General features: G+C 38.9%; 5 protein-coding genes across 6 annotated transcripts; 4 read left to right on the top strand and 1 right to left on the bottom strand.

Moving 5' to 3' along the window:
- Positions 1 to 457: 457 nt before the first annotated feature.
- On the bottom strand, positions 458 to 2,639 carry LOC6569292. The gene is made up of 3 exons (XM_001995707.2): positions 2,467 to 2,639; positions 2,277 to 2,391; positions 458 to 1,106 (listed from the first exon to the last, which is right to left on the bottom strand). Exons 1-3 carry the CDS (start codon positions 2,600 to 2,602, stop codon positions 956 to 958), a joined length of 402 nt encoding a protein of 133 aa, XP_001995743.1. The 5' UTR covers positions 2,603 to 2,639; the 3' UTR covers positions 458 to 955.
- A 3,521-nt stretch (positions 2,640 to 6,160) lies between these two features.
- LOC6569512 lies at positions 6,161 to 7,722 on the top strand. The gene is made up of 3 exons (XM_001995706.2): positions 6,161 to 6,533; positions 6,645 to 6,777; positions 7,474 to 7,722. The coding sequence occupies exons 1-3, from the start codon at positions 6,353 to 6,355 to the stop codon at positions 7,580 to 7,582; spliced, it is 423 nt and encodes a 140-aa protein (XP_001995742.1). The 5' UTR covers positions 6,161 to 6,352; the 3' UTR covers positions 7,583 to 7,722.
- Positions 7,723 to 11,545: 3,823 nt separating this feature from the next.
- LOC6569511 lies at positions 11,546 to 14,418 on the top strand. The gene is made up of 3 exons (XM_001995705.2): positions 11,546 to 11,808; positions 12,886 to 13,006; positions 14,108 to 14,418. Exons 1-3 carry the CDS (start codon positions 11,643 to 11,645, stop codon positions 14,232 to 14,234), a joined length of 414 nt encoding a protein of 137 aa, XP_001995741.2. The 5' UTR covers positions 11,546 to 11,642; the 3' UTR covers positions 14,235 to 14,418.
- Positions 14,419 to 17,240: 2,822 nt separating this feature from the next.
- LOC116805960 lies at positions 17,241 to 18,303 on the top strand. The gene is made up of 4 exons (XM_032741309.2): positions 17,241 to 17,435; positions 17,575 to 17,637; positions 17,712 to 17,793; positions 17,855 to 18,303. The coding sequence occupies exons 1-4, from the start codon at positions 17,381 to 17,383 to the stop codon at positions 18,141 to 18,143; spliced, it is 489 nt and encodes a 162-aa protein (XP_032597200.1). The 5' UTR covers positions 17,241 to 17,380; the 3' UTR covers positions 18,144 to 18,303.
- A 639-nt stretch (positions 18,304 to 18,942) lies between these two features.
- LOC6569510 (uncharacterized protein CG1552) lies at positions 18,943 to 19,971 on the top strand. Of its 2 annotated transcripts, none has more exons than XM_001995704.2 (3): positions 18,943 to 19,243; positions 19,313 to 19,427; positions 19,651 to 19,971. In XM_001995704.2, the coding sequence occupies exons 1-3, from the start codon at positions 19,075 to 19,077 to the stop codon at positions 19,886 to 19,888; spliced, it is 522 nt and encodes a 173-aa protein (XP_001995740.1). In that variant the 5' UTR covers positions 18,943 to 19,074; the 3' UTR covers positions 19,889 to 19,971. The 2 variants fall into 2 exon arrangements, with proteins under 2 accessions (XP_001995740.1, XP_032597199.1); XM_032741308.1 differs by having other exon boundaries at positions 19,313 to 19,466.
- The last annotated feature ends 4,890 nt before the right edge of the window (positions 19,972 to 24,861 follow it).

Raw genomic sequence — 24,861 nt, 5'->3', positions numbered from 1 at the left:
TGAAACAAACAACAAATAAAGAAACCTACAAATAAAAAAACCTAACCTAAACCTAGTTCTACGATTGAAAGCCAAAAACGAATCATTCACATAAATTCATATTTCCAGCTCGAAACACATTTAATTTTTACGCGAGCGAGATTTGTAGCTGTCCCTTTCTTTTCGAGTGACATCTTTCTGGGGCATGCGACAGATTATACACCCTTTGTGTCAACCTAATCAATTGCGATAATCTAAATTCCATTTGCAATTTTAATATCCGACAGAATATTGCTATGGTATACAAAGGGATACAGCTACATCGACTCGGCTGGTGATCAAGAATATATATACTTAATGGTGTCGAAGATGTCTCCTTCAATGCCATACAAACGTCACGACAAAATTATATTATACTAAGCAAGGGAGTAAGCACCTCAAGTATATATTATATATTTTACAGTAAATAAACGCAATATTAAAAATTTGAAATAATTTACAATTGTATTTAAGTTGTGTCTGATTGCTATTAACACTATTAAGTGAAATATAATGCAAACTATTTAGAATATTATTTCTAATAAAACTCAAACTCATTTTGAATCGTTTTGGAATCGTTTTAAAAGCACAACTTTAAGATTTTAACTTGCTTAAAATAAGGTTGTTTCCAGGCTGACATTCTTAATTTGAGACTTAACGCTTCATTTAAGATTTTCCGTCAACGAACGAAAGTATTCTTGAATCAATGTCAAATCGAATTTTGGTTTTCGTTCCGGTTCCGTCTCTGTATCAATTATTTAGAGTACAAAAAAAAAAAAGATTTATTCGTTACAACAAAATGGAAATGTACAAAATAAATTAGCATAGCTTGGCAGTCCGGATAGATCCCACTGATCCGCTCCAGCTCCTTCAGTGCCGTATACATGTGTGTGTGTGTGTGTGTGAGTGTGTGAGAGTGTTAATATATTTGTACATCTCACGCCCCCACAGCGGTATTCCACTCAATGTGGTGGGACGTTCCGTCCGCCCGCTTGCACTTGTACCGCAACAGGCAGCAGTCCGGGAAGGGATCCGTCTGATGGATGCGTTCGCCCTGATTGCATTTCTGGAAGCGCACTTTTCCGCACCTGAACGGGGAAAAGAGATAGAAGCAAACAGAGACAGAGATAGTGACAAAGACGATTAGCAAGAGTGATGCGAAGTTAATGATGTAGCTATCTATATATGTATGTGTGTGTGTGTGTGAATGTATGTGTGTATATATATTTACACATCTTATACACTCATGTGTCTGTGTGTGTGTTTTTGGTTAATGTTTTTAATATTATAATATGTTCCCCATCTCAATATTGCATGCATTTTACCATTTTGTCGACATGTTTGTACTGCATTGAAAGAGACACCGCCGACAGCATATAGTCTCTATATATATTTTTGATCAATCACATAATACAAACTCACAATTTATGAGTGTTCGGCATGGGACTACTATATCTGTCATCGGAATAATCGATCAGTTATTTAAATTGATAGTGAAATATAGATGTCTGCAAGGGTATCTAAACTTTGGCGTAACTCAGATATCTGTTTTCTTCTGGCTTTTGTTGGAGTTACTGGTTCAAGGAGCGAGTTTTCGTATTTATATGACATTTTAGCTTGTGCCACTCGAAAAAGAAAGAAATTAGCATTCACAGCAAAATATATAATTTTTGCTTAATAAAATATAGATTTGTTTGTGTTCAGCTTTCAATCGCAGAATGACTTTCCAATTTACACTTAATCAATTCTAAATCGAATATGTACATAAATATAAATATAAATGTAAATATAAATATAAATATAAATAAAAATTTCAAAGTTCGACTTGTTGATTGTTTTTAATTTGGACAATATACAAAACAAGATACCTTATCTCGAGCCTCTCTTCAAGGTTATGTCTCTTTCTCTCTCTCTCTCTCTCTCTCTCTCTCTCTGTCTGTGTCCAAGTTAGCTGTTCCGTCGTGTTTTCGGATAGATCTGGAAGCTCTTACGATCCCAATAGATTCTCTTTCTCGCTCACTCTCTTTTAATCTAATTAGCTGACAGTCTTGACCTACAAATTGCTGACCACAACAACTTTTGCGCAACTCTGGAAAATCTATGCGAAAAACTCAAATCTCGTATTTGAATTGCGTCGAATTCATCTTCTTATCAGTTGCAAAACATTTCGAATATTTGTATTGGGTGTTGTCTGCTTGTGTGCGACTGCTTGTGTGTGTGTGTGTGTGTGTGTGTTTGACCATGATCTCGTGACTCACCCTTCGACCAGCATGGAGCCATCCTCGTTGCAAGTTAGTCGCTGGCAGGGCGGAATACCATTGTTGATGCCCAGTTTAAGCTCATCGCCCCGATAAATGCATTTACCAAGATTCGCTAAGCAGAAAGAAGGAGACAGAGACAGAGAGTGAGAATGAGTGAAGGAGTGTAGTGAATGTGAGGGAGTCGTACCTGGATCGGCGGGTAACAGGGCCCTGTAGGCACTCACCTCTGCCAGCTGGAGCAGCAACGGCAGTACCAACAGCAATGGCACAAAAATCGATGCTCGCGCATTAATTGGCAATCCCAATCCACGTTTCTCAGACATTGCGACGCGTTCAATGGTCGAAATGGCACTGCCAGCAGATCTCTCAATTGACTCGAATTATTGGTATGCATCTGTCTCCGTTCCAGCGTCGTCATCGTCATCGTTATCGGCATCGACATCGACATCGACGAATTTTTCTTGTTGTTTTATTGCCTAGATTGGGTGAGTTGTTTGGATGTTGTTGTTGTTGTTGCTGATCGCCTATTTGTGGCTTAGATTGGGTCAATTGATTTCATTTTATACACTAACAGAATGGGGAGTAACCTAAAATTGTTGAATAGTGCTCAACTTTTTATTGTTAACTTATGAAATAACAATTAAAGTTTCTGCACTAATTTCAATATTAATTCAAAAAGAGTTTCTGGGATATTTATTTTGTGATTGGGTTTTCAAAAATTAGGCATTTGAGTTCTGGATTTGAATTAGAGATTAAAAATTCTATATTTAATATTCAATTTTAAATAAGTTCGACTCTTGTAAGGTTGCAGGGTGTTTAACAATCGGCATGCCATAGCTGGCTGTATTTGCTTGTCTTCTATTCAGTATTTGATGTTGTTTGTTTTGTTTTTGTTGCTTATTTTGTATTACTATTTAATTGAAGACACTGTCGGTATCGCCTCCCCTCATCTCTCCATCCCATCGTCATTTGCTCGCTTTTATTCTCTCGGGCCCGGGTCAGTGAGATTATCAAGGCATCGCCAGAGCTCTGATCCCCTCAACCCTCTACCCACTGTTCCGGTTGCCCTGCCACTGTTACAGTGTGTTGATCAATTCTTTGAGCATCTCATCATTTACAAGTAGAGTCGGTTGCTGTTTTACTGTTGTTGGGACATTGTTGGTTTCCTGTTTTTTCCCTTTTTTCATTTCAGAATTAAAGATTGCTCGCCTTGAGCCAATAATAGTTTCGAGCTGAACGGAAAGAAAAGTTTTTACTAAATGAAAAAGTAAATTCTTATTCTTAGCTTTGATCAGCTTGAATGAAGTTGAGTTCGATACATGCTTAGCATAATTCTATAAATCCCAAACCCTTTGAAAAAGGAGTATCATCTGCGATCCATAAAGTGTAATTTATATGTAATTTCATCAAGATCAACAACTCCTATTTACATAACTGATTACACTGATATACACTTACATATATAAGAGTGAAATAGGTCAAAAGTACGATAAGTTCATTTGAAACAATTTAATTTAGTATTGAGTAACAGTTTCAAATTTTCGCTTTTCATTGGTATCGATAACAGGACGTGCAATTGATTGTCTAGTCTAAATTGCATAATTCTTGACATACATATCTATAATTTGATTCGTACGAAGCATATTCAAGTTTGCAAAACTGAATTAATGAAATGCATTCACACTCAACACACACACACACACACACACACACACACACCAGAGCACATAGATAGAAGAGTGAAAGCAAATGTTGTGGCAAGTTGTGCAATTGAATAGACAACTTGAAGGGGCCAAGTAACCAAGAGTTGGAGCAGTTGAAACAGAATAAGGAGACAGATGAGCTGAAGCAAATGTTTACCCTACTGGCTATTAAATTTTTAATCAAGTTAAAGTGTTGCCAAACACTTCATTCATTCAGCTGCATATTCAGTTTGAGGTTGCCTTTCTCGTTCTATACAGTTAACTTCTGCTATGAGCATTGTTGGGGGACGAGTTTTGAGTTTGGAGTTGGAGCAATGTGAAACATGCGTTGACAGTCTGCTGGGAGTGGCTTTGTGTTAGTTATGCATGCATTCATTCATACATTCATACAACTCATTCAGCGACATTCATTTCGTTTCATTGCGTTTTCTTGCAACTTGCCGTTGCATATGCCACATATAGACACATGCACACATAACCATAACCGCATTGCATACAAGCCAACTGCATACAGCACACAGCACACAGCACACTTTCCCATTCCCCATTTCGCCCCATCCATCCCTTATGGAGCCATGGAACTCTTCAATCCCTTGGGTGTCACAACGGCAGCCTTTTGGGGCTCTTGTTCCCCATGCTGCTTGTCATCCTTTTGGCAAGTTTTTTCTTGTTCAGGCTGCTGCTTCTGGTTCATCTTCAGCTTGCTTCTTTTGTGGTAAATGAAATGCAAATAAATTGTCAACTGCAGTTAAATAAATTTTTAATTTATTACACTTTGACTAGCTCGGTATGCCAATGTGAATGCGAGTGTGAATGTGAATGGGAATGGGAATGTGAGTGGTGAATGTGAGTGTGAGCGTGAATGAAGCTGTTGCCATGAATGTGGCGCGTGCCGAAAGAAGACGTTTTACATGCCCCAATTACAACTATACCATCTTGTTTGACTTGAAGCTGATTTGCTAAATGATTACGTTACACGACTGAAACATGTTTGTTATCGATAAATTGACTGAACTTGTATTTTGTGATTGATCATCTGCTATATATTTATGCATATATTTCTACAGATTTCTACAAGTTAGACGGCGTAGGCTGGTGTCTACTCGGAGCATCTATATTTTTATTAAACATATCGGAACTCCACAATCTAAACTTTCCCGGGAAGCCGGAAACCGCCCTCACCCAACCATCTAACCTAATCTAACCCACCCAGGAAAAAAGATATATATACATATTTAGCCCTTTGTCGTCAGCTTGTGCATTCCAGGTGCCAGGATCGTTGCGATCTTTCTCTTTTGCTCGATTTCACAAAATCGATTTCCGATCAAATGTTGCCAATCCCGAAATTGATTCATCGTTCAGTTAAAAAAAAACAACTGACGCGCGATCGATAATAGTTGGTCAATGTGCTAAGTTAGTTAGTTGAAATCGCAATTACTTCTAAATTTAGACACACACAAATTTCTGGGTACGTTGACTGCGACTGGGGGTTCGTAGCCCCTTGACACGATGTGCACCCCCAGCAATGGGGGCGAGCAAGAGAGAACGGCCGCCAGAGTGGGATAGAGATAGACGTTAAGCTAATTCAACGTTGATTATTTAAATTAGCGAAATGAGTGACAGACCAACGAGATGCGCAATCCAAAATACAAAAATACTAAAATACTTACTCACACAAATTGAATAGGTTCATGAATGATGACCGAAAAAATACAATTACAAATACAAATACAAATTCAAATACAAATACGAATACGAATACAAATACGAATACAAATATGAATACGAATACAAAAGAAAAAACAACACAAAAATGCGAAATCCAAAAGAATAAATACAAATGGTGTGCAGATGTGAAATCACGACACAGACCAACTACGGCCACAATGTATATGGGTAGAGTGAATAGAGTGGTGGAGGAGGAGGAGGAGGAGCAGAGTCAGCGTCAGCTTCTGAGCTTCAAGCAAAACAAATTCACTTTTTCAGAAAATGTATTCAGTGCAGGGGCGACATTCGCAGCGGCAACGAAAGCGACAGCCATAATACACAAACACCTAAAGAGAGAGCGAGACCGAGAGAGTCAGAGAGAGTGAGACAGAGAGAGAGAGCGAGAGAAAGTGTGAGAGTGTGTGTGTGTGAGAGAGAGAGAGAGAGAGCGGGAGGGAGACAGAGCGAGAGAGAGAGAGAGAGAGAGCGAGCGAGAGCGAGAGAAAGCGAGACAGAGACAAAGTGTAGGGAAAAAAGTGTGTGCAGAAGTGCAAAGTGCATTTAACAGGCGACCATCAAAAAGTTGCAATAAAAGTGCCACAGAACCCAATCCAAATCCGACCCGCCAAAGGACTTCAAAACACCCAGAAGCAATTGCAGGAAATGGCCAAATTAGTGACGTACATCTTCATCGTTAGCTCGTTGATACTTTGGTATCTGCTGCTATTTGGTGGCTCGCGAGCTGGCAGCAGCCTTCTCGTTGGCGTCGAGGCAACCAATGGGCATGGCAGCCAGCTGGAAGGACGCGACTTTCATCACCATGGCGGCAGTCATCACATTCGACGTAAGTCTTGTGACATTTACCCCGCTATTGGGCAAAAAAACAACAACAAATAAAGGAAAGAAAAGAAAAAAAGATTTAAGAAAAACCCCACTCAAATCACCTCGTTTGCAGGCAATATCAATCACTGCTGGCGACGCTACGATGGCTACAATCTACAGAACACCATTGTCAACAAGAAGGAGCAGCTGAAGAAACCGTATGGCATTCTGTGCAACTTCAAGTGCACCTGGTTCTTTACAATCAGGTAAGACGGCACACACACATACTCCCCATTCAAGAGAGATGAACGCGTGCAACAAATGACTCTAAAATTGAATATAACTAAACTGACACTATTTCAGACATTCCCATCGTCATCGTCATCGATTTGTGTTACTTATCGATATCGATATACATTTATTAATGACTGCATGACTGTCAAATTTAATAGTTGTCACTTTTAGTTTGTTATTGATACCGATATACATTTTGTACTAGATGGATTTGAGTTACTTATTGCTCTCGATATATAGATATACTTTTTAAGGAGTGAGTCGGTGTCGCAAATTATTGTTCTATATATCGTTATCGATTTTATTTACTGTGAATATCGTATTTGATCGTTTTGAGTAGTGCTATTATCGAAACTTATATATATGTATTCCTTGACATCGAAATGTATTTGTATTATTTGATCAATATCGATAAGTAAGTAAGTCGTGACACGTACGATAAGAAAAAGCAGGACACGCGCCCATCTCTTCACTAAATATATGAGGTTTCAAATTCAACTTGAACACATTTCCAATAACAGTTTAGAAAATTTCAATGATTCTGGCATTTAACTCAAACTCTACTCACTTGTCTCTCCCTCTCTCTCCCTCTCTCTCTCTATCTCGCTATCTCTCTGTCTCACTCTTTCTTGTTGCTGGTTTTATTCAACTTCTTCATTTTGTTGCAGTTATCCCACTTGCGAATTCATCTACGACTACAAGCTGTCCTGCGTGCTGTTCACTTCACTGCCCGATTGCACCAACGTCAAGTGCACGCTCTTAAATTATTTTAGCTAGATTGGAAGCACAATACCGTTAACTGTAGATGGACTATAATGGTATACCATTTATTCAGCCCTGGCTGGCTGATCCGCTAAATCTTTAAATATTGTTAACTATTGTACTCAATGCCTAATATGTATTTCTAGCTCTTTAAGCAGTCGATTTTTTTTTTTTTTGTTTTCGTATTGCTTAAGTTAATTTAATATAAATGTAATTTAATTTTTACTTGTGTACAATTTTATAGTGAAAAGAAAGTCGTATTATCACAATTAACTTAAATTCGTTATTTGGGTTTTAATTGTTTTTTTTTTTGTTTTTTTTTGGTATTTTTGATCAAAATATGTTTGAACTAAGATTTGCAAAGTTGTTTTTTTCTCCGATGAGTTGCATGGGGTATAGAAAGTAGTCACACATGTTTGCTTGAGTTGCAAGCTAAATAATTAAATTGCTTAAAATTGTATACAATTTATGTACATTTTCTTAAATGGAGCAACTGGTTCATGAGTGCGTTAAGTGATTTGTTGACTCGATTCACAGCTAGTCGAATGTTTATTCAGCTCGAGCCACGAGCTAACTCCAGGGACGTGACTTGCATTGCATCTCTGACCGAGGATTGCGGATACGCGATGTGTGCTGGATGCATGCATGCATGCATGCCTTCATTCATTCAATCGCTCATTCATTGGCTCATTCAGCTTGCAGCTGAGTGACGCCATTAAAGTTGCACTCTAAACTCTCACAGTCTCTAGAAGAACGAAATTTGCACCTCATTTGACGGCAAGGGCGAGGCCAAAAGGCCACAGAAGCCAACAATGAGTGGCATGTGGTGCAAGTGGCAAGTGGCAAATGCCACACCCCATTTAACGCCCGCCCACCTGAGCGCTGGCCAAAACCAATTCTGACTTTTCCCCCAGTAGTAAACAAATTTGAAACACTTTGTTTGCCGCGTCAGCAGTATGGGGATATATAGATGTATATATGCTCTATATTCTATATGTATATATATATATATATGTATTTATACATATATGCATATGTATTGGCAAGTAGATAGGTATTCGTACCTGTCTGTTTTGTAGGGTGCTTACCTGTACCAGTGTGCAAACAGCCGCAAATAAATCGTTCGACATTTATAAGCCAGTCAAAGTTATGCTGAAATTTGTGTATTGCAGCTTGGGGAGGATGGGGTCTCGGGGCAGGAGGGGAATATAGAGTGGGTTGGGGGCTGGTTGCGGTTTGTTGTGACAGCTTGCCTTAAACGTAGCCCGAAAGTCATGGCCCTAAAAAGTTGGCCAGTGCTAAAAATAAGATAAATTATGTGGCTCCAGTCAATGGAGCTGTTAACTCACGCACCTGCGTCGCCATCAACCTGGAGTTGGAGGAGTTGTGGATACATGGATATATGGAGACGTGAAGTGGCGCAAAAGGGATGCGATTGATTTCACATTGCCAGCTTTGAGCTTCTATTCCCATTTCCATTTCCATTTCCATTTCCACTTTCGCTTTGTTGCCGTTCGCTTAGTTCGCCGTACGCAGTATTTTTATTTTTTGGGGTCGCACTTTAATGGAATCAAACGAAATGACATTGATCGCTGAAGGCCACTGGCCCCCAAGCCTGCCCCTGCCCCTGCCCGTGCCCACTCCTCAGAAGATCAACAGAGTAATGCGACGCATATCCAAACAGTAGTGACCAGTATGCCCAACTGTAATTGTATCTGTATCTGAATCTGTATCTCGGATTTGGGATTTGGGTCGTGGTCGTTGTGCGTTGATTGGCGCTCGTTAGAATTTTGTAGAACACTGCGTTTTACATTTTTATACCCTGAGCCCATTGAAAATGTATGAAAAGAGTATAATATAGATGGGCAAAAGAATGTAACAGGCAGTAAGAAGTAAATTTGATCATGTGCGTGCTTACAAGCCAGCCGATCTGAGAGTTATAAGAGATTGGAAAAATTTGAAACTCAAGTTTTCGTATACCATATAAAGATCAAGTTTTGTTTGTGCATCTTTGTTTTATCGCAAACGCTTCGTAAATATCGATGAAAATCGATTTCTAATTGCAATAAAATATATATTTTTGGTATTAGGTATGTAGATATCCTAAATTTAACATCGGTTGACACACAGACATTGAAAGTCTGAGCCGTGTACGACGTATGACAACTGAAGAGTTGCCTCCAAGGTATCTCCTGGTCGAGCTCTCTCGACTAGCGCATTCTTGCTAGTTTTCGTACATTGGGCGCACGCTCACCGTGCCGGACTTCAGTTTCAATGCTGATTGGCAAATTACGGCAATTTTCGCATGAAATTAGATTATTTCGAAATAGTTATAAACAAATTAATTGCGTGTTACGCATGTAAAAAATGCAACTGATACTCGGAAAGAGAAGCACTCAGTCCCCAAAAAAAACGATCGTTTATTTCATTCAATGTTTTACTGCAATTTAATGTGAATACATTTAAATACAAGTTAGTGGAATTAAATACACAAGTGCTGGTCTTTGTCCTTGCTTGCATTCCAATTTCAAATTATTATTCAAAATTTACTATGAATACTCAAGTGAAAAAGTTATTACGTATGCATGAAATCAAATTTGACTTCTTTTGTTTATTTGTTAATCGACTTAAAGTTTGAAATCGAGTTTTTCTTTGAAATAAATGCCAACAAAAAACTAAAGTGCATAAGTCGTACTTATGTTTAAAAACATTTCAATACATTAAGACTCGCAACAGCTCTGGCATGCAAACAAACAAACAGATTTATGCGAGAAAATGTATCCCGATGGAATTTATCACATTGAGATTGCTGAAGCGCAAAATGCTTTTTATAAATAGCACAACAAAAGTGACTACAAATTATGAGAAACAGAAACAGAAACTCGAGCAGCAGTCTCAGCTCAGTCAGAGACAAAGAGACAAAGAGAGAGAGAGAAAGAGATGGAGAAACAGACAGATGACTGACTGATTGACGTAGCAACACAAAAGGTGTCAACAATATCATCAGATGTGGGCTATTAAGCCTGAAAGAAACAGATACAGATACGAGATACGGGATACGCAGACCTGCAGATAGAAATAACGATAGAAATGCAGATACAGATGATAAGGGCAAATTGAGTGTTAGCTATATGTACATAGAAACACAGCTACGGTTACGAATATAAATAAAGATGGAAATAAAGATACAATTATGCTTAGGTACGAATAGTGTAAGTATAAGATACGTATATGCATATCTAGATGAATCCATATGAAATACTTGGATAGAGATACAAATAGAGATATAAAATACCACAGCTGATGGAGGCGTGAGTGTATGTAGACTGAAGAGTATATGATAAGGATAAACATGTGAAGATACAATCAGATAAATATATATGTACACATATAGAAGAACATGTCAAAATGAATACATGTACATATTAAGCTAGGGATTCGAATAAAGCTAAAGCACAGAGATACAGAAACAGATACAGAAACTGATACAGATACAGATACAGATACAGACACAGATACATTTACATATTAAGATAGATAAATAGATGCTTGCTAAAGATGAGGGCATAAAATAGATAGAAATGGAAACTCGTACATATATGAGCAGAGCTTCTGGCATTTGGGGCTTTAGGGATGGAGAATGGGAATACGAATGAGAATGGGACTGGGACTGGGAATGGGAATGGGTATGAGCTGTGAATTCAGATTTGAGTTGGGCCAGCCAATCGGGTGGCAGTCGTGCAAAAATACTCACAAAAAAAAAGGAAAAAAAAACACCCCGCCAGGCACTTAGTGCGATAATTTATCAATTGTCATCAATTTAGAAGCAACAAAAACAAACTTGTGGCTGCTTTCTTTGCTGTCTTGGGCTATGTGTGTGCTTCAGTGTGTTTGTGTGTGTGTGTGTGTGTGTGTGGGTGCGTTGTCATAGGCTTCGTTAGATGTGGCGCGCATGAAACTGATGGCAGTTAAAAACGCGTCGAGACAAACACCGAACATCGATGCTGATGCTGAACAGAAACAGAAACCGAAATAGAAACCGAAACCGAAATAGAAGCGTACCAAAAATTGGAACATGTTAGACGACGGCGGTTGTGTTGTCAATGATTGTTATGCAATGGCCAAATCGATAACAACACCAACAACAATCACAACGATACACACACGCAAAGGCGCAACAACAACAATCACATTTGTGCTGCTTTTAATTTTATGCTGTTTATGTGATTACAATTATGGCAGTACGTACATGCATACATACAAACATACATATGTACATATACAAACATACATAGATACATACAGACAAGTGTACGTTGTGTAACGGTTTATCGCATTGCATATTCTATTGAAATGAAAGTGTGTGTGTGAGTGTGTGTGTGTGTGCCTCTCCTCGTCTATCAACTGTGCATTTTATTTGCAAATTTTTATTTTTTTTTGTTGTTCTTTCTAATTTTTTTCTGTCTATTTTTTTTTGGTACTTTGTGCGCCGTTAATTTATGGTTTCATGAAAGTTTCAAAAATATTTTGCGGCACTCGTTGCGTATACGCAACATAACGCACTATGTGTGTGTGTGAAGCAAATTTGAAGCAAACTCATTTTTGCATATCCGATTCGTGTGTGTGTGTGTGTGTGTGTGTGTGCGTGTTAATGAGTTAGTTACAATTTAATTTTGATGCACATTTTGCTGATGTTACGCATACGCCGCATTGGTTTGCCCTTCTTATACGCTGATAACCGGTAATAATGTGTAAATAGGGTATACTTTTGAACAACTTTAAAAGTATCTCCGACTCCATAAAGTATATATATTTATATATATTCTTGATAGAGATCATCCACAGACTTTAAATTTGAATTGCAACTTCTTGTGTACCATTCGCGGATCAAGTTTATTTCATTTTCTCGATAATTTAATTCGTTACGCAAATATCGATGTAAGTCGATTACCGATTGTAAGAACTGCAACATTCTAAAAGATATAGCTTTCTAATTGAGTGTGTATAAATACCTTGCAAGCAGCAAGCTCAGGCTTTTCTGTATACTTGTGTTCACACACACACACACACACACACATACACATATAATGAGTGTACGAGTTATGATAGGAAAAGACTTGGTTTCCGGGTACCTCCAAGTCCTTGATTTAGGCATCGGAAACATAACCATAACCAGCATATAGCACGTTAAATATTTACAAGTAGTAGATTAGATTGCTGCTTGCTTTATTTATTTTTTAGGCTAAAATCAAATTAGATAATTAGTTGTTGTTGACTGCGTTTGTTGATTGAGTACAACAAGGATATTCCGTTTACAGGCTGGGCCTCGCAGTGCTGGAAGAAGCACAATTCGGGCTCAATACAAACGCCGGATGGTGAATTCAAGCGGCCATTTGGCATACTCTGCACATATCGCTGCTTCCTATGGTTTCCGCCAATGTAAGTTAAGCAATCAGCAATCACATATATCCGTATATTACATACATAAGCACATGCACACATACATATACATATATACATATAGCGCACAACCCTAACCCCAATGTTAACCGCACCCGCACATACAATTTACAATTTATGTTTATTTTCAACTCGTGTGAATTGCATTTTAAAACAAAACTTGCCAAGTTTCTGCTTTTTATTTGTGGTGTGCCAAAGGGGTTGCCTCTCGCCCCTCCACCTCCCCGCCTAGCATTTCCTCCTGCCACAAGGTAACAAGGTAAAAGACGATTGGTAGGGGAGGCGGTGGACTGGTGTAGTTTGGCATTTGAATTGCATAACAATTAAAATAGCTGGCAGCGCCATTTCATTGCTGGCTGACGCGAGTGTTGCCACCCTCTCAAAATAAATATTTCAGCAGCATTGCGAACACGCTAAAAGAACGCATAAATATATTTATATATATATATGTATATATATAAAACCACATTTATACGTGGTGAAATTCCCAATTATTAAGCAGACCATAACTGTGGTTCTCCTTGCTTCATTCCAATTCATTATATCCTGTACAGTTACGTAGCAGTACCGATTACCCTAAATAATTGGGAAAAAATTCATAGTCCTTATCGGACCCATTAGACTGGATCTGGAACCCAAATTCGTTTCGGTTTGACACACTGCTTAATACCAAGCTACAGTTCACGATACAATGTCTCAGCCGGTTTGAGAACCTAGTTATAATATATTTACTGTGTGGTATATGCATATATATGAATCATACTTGAAATACTTTGGTTCACCCTAAAATTACATCAACTGAAACGAATCACATATTATTGAAACAGGGAAATATAATGAATTCCACAAAACACAATTTGCAAATCTTGATTTAAGAATATATATATTGCCTTTAATCTAGAATAGAATATCTTAAGTTAAGAGTTTTAATGTGAAATCAAGAATATGTTCTTGAAAATAAGAACTAAAAAGGCAGTTAAACTTAGGCTTAATGATTTGTGATCTGATGTGCTTGATCTTATGTTATTTGATTACTAACTATAATTGATTCGTTTCTCAAATATCTGTGTGTCCCGATAGCTATCCGTACTGCGAGTTCATATTCGATTTGCGCTTATCGAGGCACTTCACTTCGTTTCCGGATTGCTACGAGATACGATGTAATGAGACGTTCACCTTCTTTGGCAGCGAGCAGCAGAACTACTGAATGAGCTTCGACCAAGTATATATATTCTCAAAGAATATATAACAAAAAGAAAACGTATGCAGAACGTTTTTCAAATATAATCTAAGACTATTATCGATAAATTGCTCAACAAAGTGTTGTCGATAGTTTTTCAGCACTATTCTATTCTATATAATATGATTTTTTTTTTGTTTTTTTTTTTTCTGCTTAACATTAACATGTATACTTTAATAAAACATTTACTGAAATTATGAAATACAAATAAAACTCAATTTAAGAATTTATGGAAATGCCGGTCTTGGTTTTTCTTTGGAAAGGGGCAGTTTATGTGCCGTCTGAGTTTGTGTTACCTGCTGTTTTAGATTGTTTATGGCGAACATAGCGGAGCCTACTGCCTTGGCCAGAGTGTCCATTAATTTGTGCCAACCTGCCGGCAATTTCCTTTGGAGCGAATTTACTTAGTTTATTTCCGCCAACTGCTCTTGTCCATAATAATAAAGAACCGGCTGGCGCCAACAACAGGCAAATAAACAAAGCGCCAGACAAAGCTACTGCACAGACACAACCAGACAACCAAAACAACCAGAATAAACCCGACACAGCAAACAACAACAAAAGCATCCCATTCCCAAAGACAACTGAAACCTATCCGCAGAAATTTGCATAAAAATTAGCATTCTAATTGACATGAGGCCCAAAATTGAAGTAACCAGGCTAAGCTTTCACTCCTTCTTTTTTACTTTGAATGTGTATGTGTGTGTGTGTGTGTCTGGGTGTATGCGGGTGTGTGTGTGTGGGTGTATATATGTGTGGGCATTGTCTTGGCCGCGTTGCTTAGGCGTCGAGTTAATTGTTTGTTTAGTGTCATAAAAATACAGTTTACGCCTTTCGCAACAACACGTGCAGACGCGGCCACAATTACAGATACGAATGCGGATAGCGTTTGGTTGGCCCATCAGGCTCTACACCTACATGAAACCTAAACACACAGGATATCCCGACTATCCCAATATCCTCTCAGTGCGATAGCACATGCATCCACAATCAAGGCAAACATATCCATAAGCTGATTTATTTATAACATATAACTATTTATTTATAATTTAATGTAAAACATACACAGCATTTAAGATAGATTTAAGAATTATAAATCATACAGAGAGTAAAAACCAACAACCGGAACTGATAAGATTATTATTATCAAACTGAAGGTACAAAAAGATGAAAATAATTTGGAGAACAGAATTTCATAATCTTTATCGTACCCGAAGTCGACCCGGCACCTAAATTCCTTTCCGGTTAGACAATCGAAAAGGGCTATGAATTCCTAGTAGGGATCACAAAGTAAATATGACTTAATAGAAAGGCCGAATTAATGTTGTTGAATGATTAATAAAAAGAAGAAGAAGCCTCCTGGAGTACGATGAGGATTAGGGATTCTAGACGAAGAAAAGGTAATTTTTGTAGCATAAAGCCTGGTTATGGCGGCTGTTTCTCTAGCTGATGATACCCGGTACAGTGTGCTCTAGTCGGGGCACAGGGCATCATCACAATGGCAACGCATTTGGCCACGTGCAAACAAAAGGGTCGCAGCAGACAATGTTGTCGCTGGGAAAACTTTAAATTTGCACAAAACTTAATTGCTGGCTGCTCGTTGGGGCGCAACGTGCTCTAAAAATATAAGTATAGTACTTGAGCATCTCTGGTAGCTGGGAGACAGAGGCCAGTCAGTATCTGTGGACGGGGGGATGCAGTGTCTGTCTGCTGACCAATAAGGAAGCGCGGAAGAAGGGGTGCCAGGTAGGGATGGGGGGATTGCTTTAAGTAGTTGCCCGAAACGCTTTGTTCTTTCGAAGGGCGTTTCATTTGATATTTCGCCATAATAAATTTAATGAAATTAAAATACTTTAGAAATTCCCTAAACTATGTCGCAACTGATTAAAACGTTATCAATGGAATTTTCTACGTACTCTATTACGATGCTATCCCTGCTCATTTCCTTTAAATTTACTCATCGAGCTTAAAGCATACTCAATGCATACAAATATGTCGAATATGAAATGAGAAAAGTAAGTAATTAATTACGAGTTACACTCAAACTTAATCGGTCTAGTATATAGTACAGCTGCCATAGTGTATAAATGAGTTCTTGTAATACAAATATTTTTGTGTATATTGCTGCTTTGCAATTTTCGGCAAAGTGGTGCTACGTCGGCTAGGGGGCTATCGATAAAATCGATAATTCCAAATCGATAAAACACGCAATATGATTGGTATATTATATTATATATGCAGCAATTTAGAAGATCAAGTTACCAAACATGGGAGCAGGTTACTAGGAACTACTAGGGCCACGCTCAACCTGTTCCTTGACACCGGTTATCAGCTGGTTGGCACCAGAGTGTTTCGCAGTCGGTCATACCCAAGTTAAACGTTCTCACTTATTTAATTTACAAAGTTATTCGAGCCTTGCCAAATGCTCCTTACATTTGAACATATAACTTTCATAATCGGTTAACCATTCTTTTTTTTTTTAATTTATAGTTAGATGGCAACGTGTTGATAAGGAGAAGGCGTGCATAGCAAAGGAAGGACTTGGGCTGAATGATTTTGTGTAATGCATCTGATGTCGAGTTGAAAAGAGGCAGAAGCAAATCCAGTTGTTGAAGGAATGGGAATGGGAAACACTTAAACTTGAACTGCACAAAATATTCAGAATGCAATTATGCATGGAATTCGCTGGCACTTATCGTTGCGTTTTTCTCAATTATTGTTGGTATTGCTGTTGTTACAAAACTTGTTTAACTTTTACGATGTCGTTTGGAAAAAAGTTTGTAATCATTTTCGTTAGTGCCTAGTAGTAGTACTTCCAAATTGCGATGGGAGACGGGGCTCAAGAAAGCAATTGTAAGAAATTATTTATACGATTTTACTGGCAAGAGCTTTCAACTAGTTGAAGCCACGCCCCCATTGCCCCCGTACGCAAACATATAAATAAAGCTGCACTGCACCCGACGACTCTTCGCCAGAAACTCTGCTCAACCAAAGGCCAACTAACATCCGCACAGTCCAAGTTTTCTTTTCCATTCCACTTCTTCTTTTTTTGTTGTTTCTTTTTTTTTTTTTTTTGGTATTGTCGAGCCACAAATTTGGCAGCTGGAAGCGGAATGAGACTTTTACTTTTCATAGAGGCACTGTTGCTGCTCGTGGCGCTACAGCAAGGTTAGAGACAGAGAGAGTCAGAGAGAGAGAGAGAGAGAGAGAGAGAGAGAGGGAGAGAGAGAGAGAGAGAGAGAGAGAGAGAGAGATAGACAGAGAGAGACGTTTCATTTATGTGTTTGTGTTTTGGGTTTACTTACAGCAACCGCAGTCCAATTGCACTACAATTCGGAGCCCAGGCTCTGCTCTAATCTTAATATGCGAGGTAAGTACTTGGAGTAATCGGGAAGTTTGACCCATCCAACAGCAGTCTCCCCTCTCCTCCCCAACCAAATGCAGTGTTTGACGCTAAGTGCGAGATACATGGTTTCATCTTATACTCCAAGTGCCTCTACCACTGCGATTTCAATGATAGATTGTGGTATGCCTTTAATATGCCTTTTTATGATTAGACATTTCTAAGCCAAACATTTTGACTCCAGGACTACTGATTGCACAAGGCATTTATTTGGCAAACATACTTTTCAGGAGTGCTCTAACATCTGCTGCGTAACACCTCCATCAAAATCAACAACAACGACAACCTCAACAACATCAACCCCATCATGTGTTGTAGAAAGAACAAGTGCGCAAAACTCAGAATTGATGGAATCTACATATCCAGAGACAATTGAAACTACATCCTCGGTGGAGCCAAGTGAGTCTTCAACAGAGACTGGGACGAGTGATGCTTCGGGTCTGCAAGTGGCAACAGATGACTCAAGTTCATAGCCATTTGGCAGACTTATTTGCGTATAATTTCGGCAAGATGCAGTTGGCCACAATTGCTAACTAATATTAGGATTATTTTATGTTTTTTTTTTTTATTTCGGTGGTGGATATATACTAAATTGAAATGCAGATAAATAAAGTGAACTCTACATATATTCAATGGTAACTCAAAGCTGATTTGAGCTGAAATCATCAGCAAGCACTCAAAGCTTCTTTTTTTTTAGAATGTGTTTTGTTCAGAATGTGTTATCTCTGGTTGGTCGTAAATGTCTTGTGTGCAGGTATTGGCAGCTGTGAATAATAAAACATGATTTGAGCGCTAGATGACCTCCACACCGTACCCCATGTATTTATATTTTGTGGTGCCCAAAGTTGTGGCACAAGTTGCACTTGACATTTTGCACAAGTTGAGATTTAAACTGGGCGACAATTATGACAGACTGCTCAACACAATTCGGCGGATGGCAGTGATTCAGTTTTTAGCGCGAATATACTCATATTCTGTATTTGTATGTATTCACATGCTTGTATATTCATATTCATATTTATCAGTGAGTACTCGAAGGGGATATTTATTAATCATGGGCAAAAATGTACATCGCAAGTTTTTTGTTTGTTTGTTTGTTGATTTAATCAAGTGCCACAGCCAATTTAACTACACACACACACACACGCACACACACACTTGGCAGTACATTGCGTATACGTAACGCTGAGTGGGTGAGATTTTTGTTTGCATTTTATCAGTTGTTGAGCTTGTTGGGGTCTGTGGTGTGAGTTGGGCGCGTAGTTGCCACACATCAGCCGCCAGTTTCGAACGTTTCGAAATACACTGAGATATATTATACTAAATACACTTACATCAAAATATTGAGAGAAAGAAAGAAAGAGACAAAGATATTGAGAGATAGATAGAGAGAGAGAGAGAGAGATGTATATGATGCACTCGCTGCTCGCCGGGATCTGGTTGAGCCTGGCCCTCTGCCTGGGCTGGCTTGGCTGCTGCAATGGCTTTGGCCAGTTTCACATGAAACGCTATCAGCTGCAACGCGGCTACAATTCCCAGGACGATTCCAGCGAGAATGATAATAGCGTGTTGCGTAAGTCCAAATCTGAACAGAAAATGAGCAACCACAATCCACATTCATGGCTCACTCTTCACTCAACAGGCACCTATCGTCGCTGCATGTGGGAGCAGTCCAAGTTTCTGCCACGCCGCCTCGTCCTGTTGAGCCTCTGCTCGAACCTGTTCTGCGAGAACAATCAGATAATGCCGCGCTCCAGGTCTATTTTCGTAGTGGAAAAAATGTCTAGACCCAACGAGTAGTGTCACCCAAAAGATTTCTAGTCGCATGTCCTAATGTCTAATGCATGTTGCATGATGTATGATGCATGCCCCCCGTTTCACTAGCAAGACTAACCTCAATTTGAGTATTGTGTGCTTGTGGCACTTAGCTAATGCAACCTGTTCTCTCCTCTTTCTGTCTCTCCGTCTCCCTCTGTCCAGTTGCCTGGACATTCTGCCGGAGCAGTGCGAACAGGGCGATGAGGAGGACCTCATGTACAAGCCTTTCCCCGACTGTTGTCCCGTTTATTGCAACCTGAAGCGACGCATGCAACGCCTGAGGACAATGCACTTCCGACATCGCATGCTGCGCAACATGCAGGACTCTGGCACCGCCTCCTCTTCAGCCTCCTCGGATGCCAAAAGCCTGCTCAGCGAGATTGGCTACAACAATTACTGATGCAGCGCGTGCAGCAATTGAGGCAGCATCTGACATTGAGATTTGTTAACTTTGTTGCACAAATTATAGACCTGTAACAAGCAGCCGATTGGCAATTTTGATTCCTTCTCCAGTTTGTTGATTGGGATTGAAATTGCACTTGGGGCTTGGGTTTTGAATTGGGATTGAGGGATTGGGATTGGGATATCGATTGAGATTGCGATTGGCATTGAGTTTGTATCGTCTAACGTCTAGACAAAGCTCTTGAAAGTGGCAAGGCATAAGATGGAATAGCTAACTTTACCTAACACTATCGAAGATTGAGTGCCCTTTCTTCATATTCATATTCTATATACATAAGTGTATATTCATGTTAGTCGTATATCCAATGTATTCAACTTTATGCTATATATATATAAGATCGATCAATCATATACAAATTCTCGATATTAAATACTCTATATAAATCAAAATAAATCTCATATTGGACAAGTCTGTTCCATCAAGCTTTTTGAATAAACAAAATATACAATCGCATCTGCGATATATAAAAGATAAAAATAAAATAAGAAGCATCTGCCACAAGTCACACCCTGGCTGGTTTCTATGGCAATCGTGATGTAGAGTTAATGCTCTTATTCGTTCCCTACACTTTTCAGGGAATTCATACAATGCGAATACCCTTTAGTTAGGGCATTCTTAGAAGAGTTGAAAGTAAGTTGGACACTCGAGACATTTGATTGCGCGACGGTTGCTGGCTGCTCCTGAGTAACATTGAGTGGCACTGTCAAGTGGCCAGTTGCCAGTTACCAGTTGCCAGTTGCCAGTTGCCAATTGTCAGTTGCCAGTAAGCAGTTGGCTTATTTACATTTCATTTTTTGTGCAATTTAATTGCGTTTGGCTTTTGTCTAGTTTGCTGCCTGCTTAGCTGACAATCGTTCTCAGTGTTCCTTTGGCGTCCTTTTTGGTCCTTTGGTGCTTTTGTTCTCTGGTCTTGCGGCTGCATGATTTTATGACGCTGCACTTTCCGTTGCAGCAAAATTCTTTATGTCTGTTTTTTTACACTATCGCCGCTTATCGTTTTAACACTCTTACGTGCCACATACAGAAGCTGCCACAGCAGGGCTCCCTCGAGGCGGGCTAAGCAGCTTGCTGCATGCCTCCCTGGCTGCCTGACTGGGTGGCTGGTTGGCTGGCGTCTGTCTTCATTTTTATCAGCAAACAAGCAATAAATTTTATTTTAATAAGCAACACTTTTGATAGCTTGCAACGCTGAGGCTGCTGCTTGCAACCTCCATTACATCCTTCCTCCGTACCGCCCTCCATTGCCACTTTTACAGGGAAGCGTCGCAATGGGGGACTCCCACTCTTGCTGTAAGCAATCCTCGTCGTTGTCGCTGTTGCCGCATATTGCATGCGGCACAGAAGTAAATACAAAAGATTCAAGTCGGCATCATCAGCTGCCATAATGTTGCGGCTGAGTCCAGTGGAGTCCCTCTCAGAGGGATCGGTACAATTCTAATTGAAATGCAGAGCCAAATTCAAGCTCGATTATCCAAATTTATATTTGTTTAACTAAGTTCAATACTTACATAAATAATTGTTGTTTACTTCGCTGTGGAATTCTTAAGACTATGAATCCTGTAGCAACTTGAACACAACTGTACCTAATGTGAAGTAACTTAAGATCCCTAAATGCATATCTTATTGGATAGAAAAGATGTAAGTCGGATGAGATTTGGATTTCCTTTATATTAAGACAGTGATTGAGATTGCAAATGAGAAAGAAACTTCAATTAAGGTTGTTCATTCAATCAGATTCAATTAAAGCAATTGTCTGCTGCAAGGTGTGTGGCGATCCGGTCACTTTTGATACATGTGATGAGAATATTCGAATCGCATCGAAATGCCAATGCGTCCCATTGATGGAACGCCAATGGATTTGGCTTTGGTCCCATTACGCAGCCAACAACAGCAGTCTGCCGCAGTGGTAACGACCACCGAGGAGGCGGTGGCATGCAACCCGAGTTCTCTTCGAACCACCAGCCAGCCAGGCTTCAGTTGTTGGTTGGGCAACCTGTCTGCCTCGTTTATTTGGTGGGGTTACATCCGGGCTGTTTGCTTTTGATGCACGTTGTTGTTGTTGTTGTTGCACTTGGTCTGGCTGCGTTCGGTGTTCCGCTTATTTTTTATGTGGCTTTAAGCAGGTTGCTGGTTGCAGCATCAGATTCTCATTGGGTTTTGTTGCCGGAGCTTTCTTGAAATCGTTGTTCTTGTTGCGGCGCTTGTTGTTTATACTTTGTTGCACTTTGAAGATTATTGCACAATGCAATTTATATTTATCGTACGCTTTTTAGTTGTTGCCATTTCTTGTTTTTCTTTTACATATGCCTTTTTACATACACACAGTACTTATATAATATATTAACCATATAACCCAACAGGACTCACATAAGCATGTATCAGTGCTCAGTGCTGTATCTATTTAAGTTGTAAATAGATAAATGATATTTGCAACTCGAATATTATACACACATTTCACATATATATATTGGCTTAGGTGTCAGCCGAAGTTCTTTAATCTAATTCGTAAGCACAGTGTCTCGCTGGGTGACTTTAATGCTTTTATATCCTAACAGTAGCACTATGATACTTACTATTCCAATCTAAGCCGTTGCAGCCAATTCCCCAACCCTTTCCTTCTACACTCAGTAAAAAATCAACCAAAAAAAAGAACGTTTTTCTTGGTCTTAGAATTGATTTTTAAATATAAGAAAAAAAGATTTTGAAATAATTAGAAAGCCTTGCCCTAAATCAAAAATCTAGAAATATTTTCTATTATTAAGAAACACACTTAAAATAAGTGGCAATGCAATGGAAAATATCCTTTCTGAGATTCAGAAAATATTAATAAAATTGGGTTTCTTGATGCGCTGTTAACTGCCGATTAGCTCAGTGGGAAGGGGTCTCTGGTTCGAATCCCCATAAAATTGTACGTTTTTTCCAAGTTGGTATACTATTTTTTTACATTTTAGAAAATTGTACGCTGAAATTAGGATCAGAAATATGCTTGTTTTTAGGGAGATTCTCTCTGAATCGAAGCGAGTAACCCTTGACGAACATCTAAAATTCATGACGATGTATCTTTTTCTGAGTGTAGGTTGTCTGCTGATAGTGGTAACTATGAAATGTTGTTCTCCATCTCTATCTCCATCTCTATCTCCATCTCCATCTCTATCTCCATCTCCATCTGCATCTGCAACTCAACACTGTACGAGACTAACGTGGAAACTCTGTGTGACATTATCTTGCAACGTTGTGCAACGTTGATATTGTTATTGTTGCTGTTGTTGCTGTTGTCGTTAGTGTTATTGCAATTGTTCTCTTTTTTTGCTTCTCGCCACACAATGATTGTGAAATAAAGAAATGCAATACCTTTTTACGTATGCTTATGTTTTCCTTTTACAACCATATGCTCAGTTGAATTCTATGTGTGTGTGGTGTGTGTGTGTGATGTGGTTGTTGTTTTTGTTGATATTGTGCTGTGTAGTCTGCTCTTAGATGATGGCTTTCCTTCCATTTAAGCACTGCATTAAACAGTTGTCTACCTGTTGCGGACAGTTGGGTAAAGTCTTAAAACTTCAATACTGCAGCAATTGTAATTCACAAGAAAAGCAAGCAGACAAAAATTCAAAGAGAAAGAGAGAGAGAGAGAGAGAATGAGAGAGAGAGAGAGAGACAAGCCGTCGAATGAATGAATGTCATTTCTAATTGGTACTCGAAAGCGCTTAAGGAAAATAAGTGTGGGCTTTTCACTTATATTTTATGGACATGGTACGACCCTTGAAAAGGGTCGTTTTTTAATCTTTTGCTAAAGAGTGGGTAGTGAGAGTGGTCATGTGTAGAAGCTAAAGGTTTTTCTCGATTGTTATGGATAGATAGGCAGAAGGTTTCCAAGTATCCATTTACAATTTGTAAGCCCTATGCTTAAGATTGTGGGAAGGAAGTTTGTAAGTTTTTATCGGTTTACACTTTGAGGACTATGGTTTCGTACCTTTAAAGTCCCATAACTTTTAAAACTTTGAAAGAGATTAAAAAAGTATTTAGCGAAGGCCGATCGCAAAAACAATGTATGATAATAGCAGTAAATTTGACAATTTAAGCATATAGCACATATTTTTTTTGAGTGGATTTCTGCTACATTTGAGTGAGACTAATGGCGACAGCGATAACAATAACCGCAGATTGAGCTGCTCCCACAGTGTTGCCTCAGCTGGCTGACCTTTGTTTTTGCCAGGGCAACGAAAAAGTTGAGTTGCCATCAAATTGACAGCGTCGCTAAAAATGTGCATTGTAATAAAAGTAAAAGTTGCTGTCAACTATCAATGACAATGGCGAGCAGCTAGGCAGGCAGGGCAATGGACGGAATCCGAATGGGAAAGGAAGTGGAGTGGAACGCAAATGGAAGCATCATCCTTGAGCATCCTTGTTTGACCATTTGCTCAGTTGTCGCTGTGTGCTTCCGTTTCGAAGGGCAATTAGCTGACAACGATGCCCGAGCTGAACCCAAGTTGAACTGATTTTCTCGTACTTAATATTTGAATGACGAAGTAAAACGCAAGCAAAGTATAAGCAAAGTTACACACAAGATACAAAGAGTGAGAGTTCATGCAACATCTTGACTAATTAAAAATTTGTTGCAAGTTTCACACAATTCGCATGCGGAAACTTTCGCCAAATATTGTCAGTTCAGTGCAATACTTGAAACTTAAGCCAAGAATATATATTGTTAGATTGGTTCTGCATATTTTAAATCAAGTTTATTGTCTCCTTCTTTTTGTTGATGACAATAATTCTGGTTATGAAAATCATTTACCAATTTGCTGTGCCAAAATTTCAACATTTTTTACAAAGATTCAAGATTAAAATTATGATAAGTATTATAATTTGTAAGAAAAACAAAATTGTAGATTTTTAATTAAGGTTAAAATTCT

This window comes from Drosophila grimshawi, unplaced genomic scaffold (assembly GCF_018153295.1).
Source record: "Drosophila grimshawi isolate 15287-2541.00 unplaced genomic scaffold, ASM1815329v1 contig_848, whole genome shotgun sequence".
Taxonomy (NCBI): Eukaryota; Metazoa; Arthropoda; class Insecta; order Diptera; family Drosophilidae; genus Drosophila; species Drosophila grimshawi.
This window is presented reverse-complemented; position numbering and strand designations above follow the sequence as displayed.

Bases quoted from the DNA above. Each gene is read 5' to 3' on its own strand.
- LOC6569292 (XM_001995707.2), bottom strand. From the start codon at position 2,602: ATGTCTGAGAAACGTGGATTGGGATTGCCAATTAATGCGCGAGCATCG. The intron at 2,392-2,466 runs GTACGACTCCCT...CTTTCTGCTTAG, and splicing joins CCTGTTACCCGCCGATCCAG to CGAATCTTGGTAAATGCATT. The intron at 1,107-2,276 runs GTGAGTCACGAG...TTCCCCGTTCAG, and splicing joins GGCTCCATGCTGGTCGAAGG to GTGCGGAAAAGTGCGCTTCC.
- LOC116805960 (XM_032741309.2), top strand. From the start codon at position 17,381: ATGAGACTTTTACTTTTCATAGAGGCACTGTTGCTGCTCGTGGCGCTA. The intron at 17,436-17,574 runs GTTAGAGACAGA...GTTTACTTACAG, and splicing joins GCTCGTGGCGCTACAGCAAG to CAACCGCAGTCCAATTGCAC. The intron at 17,794-17,854 runs GTATGCCTTTAA...TTTTGACTCCAG, and splicing joins GATTTCAATGATAGATTGTG to GACTACTGATTGCACAAGGC.
- LOC6569511 (XM_001995705.2), top strand. From the start codon at position 11,643: ATGTTAGACGACGGCGGTTGTGTTGTCAATGATTGTTATGCAATGGCC. The intron at 11,809-12,885 runs GTACGTACATGC...TTCCGTTTACAG, and splicing joins ATGTGATTACAATTATGGCA to GCTGGGCCTCGCAGTGCTGG. The intron at 13,007-14,107 runs GTAAGTTAAGCA...GTGTCCCGATAG, and splicing joins TTCCTATGGTTTCCGCCAAT to CTATCCGTACTGCGAGTTCA.
- LOC6569510 (XM_032741308.1), top strand. From the start codon at position 19,075: ATGTATATGATGCACTCGCTGCTCGCCGGGATCTGGTTGAGCCTGGCC. The intron at 19,244-19,312 runs GTAAGTCCAAAT...TTCACTCAACAG, and splicing joins GAATGATAATAGCGTGTTGC to GCACCTATCGTCGCTGCATG. The intron at 19,467-19,650 runs GTAGTGTCACCC...CCCTCTGTCCAG, and splicing joins AAAATGTCTAGACCCAACGA to TTGCCTGGACATTCTGCCGG.
- LOC6569512 (XM_001995706.2), top strand. From the start codon at position 6,353: ATGGCCAAATTAGTGACGTACATCTTCATCGTTAGCTCGTTGATACTT. The intron at 6,534-6,644 runs GTAAGTCTTGTG...CCTCGTTTGCAG, and splicing joins CGGCAGTCATCACATTCGAC to GCAATATCAATCACTGCTGG. The intron at 6,778-7,473 runs GTAAGACGGCAC...ATTTTGTTGCAG, and splicing joins ACCTGGTTCTTTACAATCAG to TTATCCCACTTGCGAATTCA.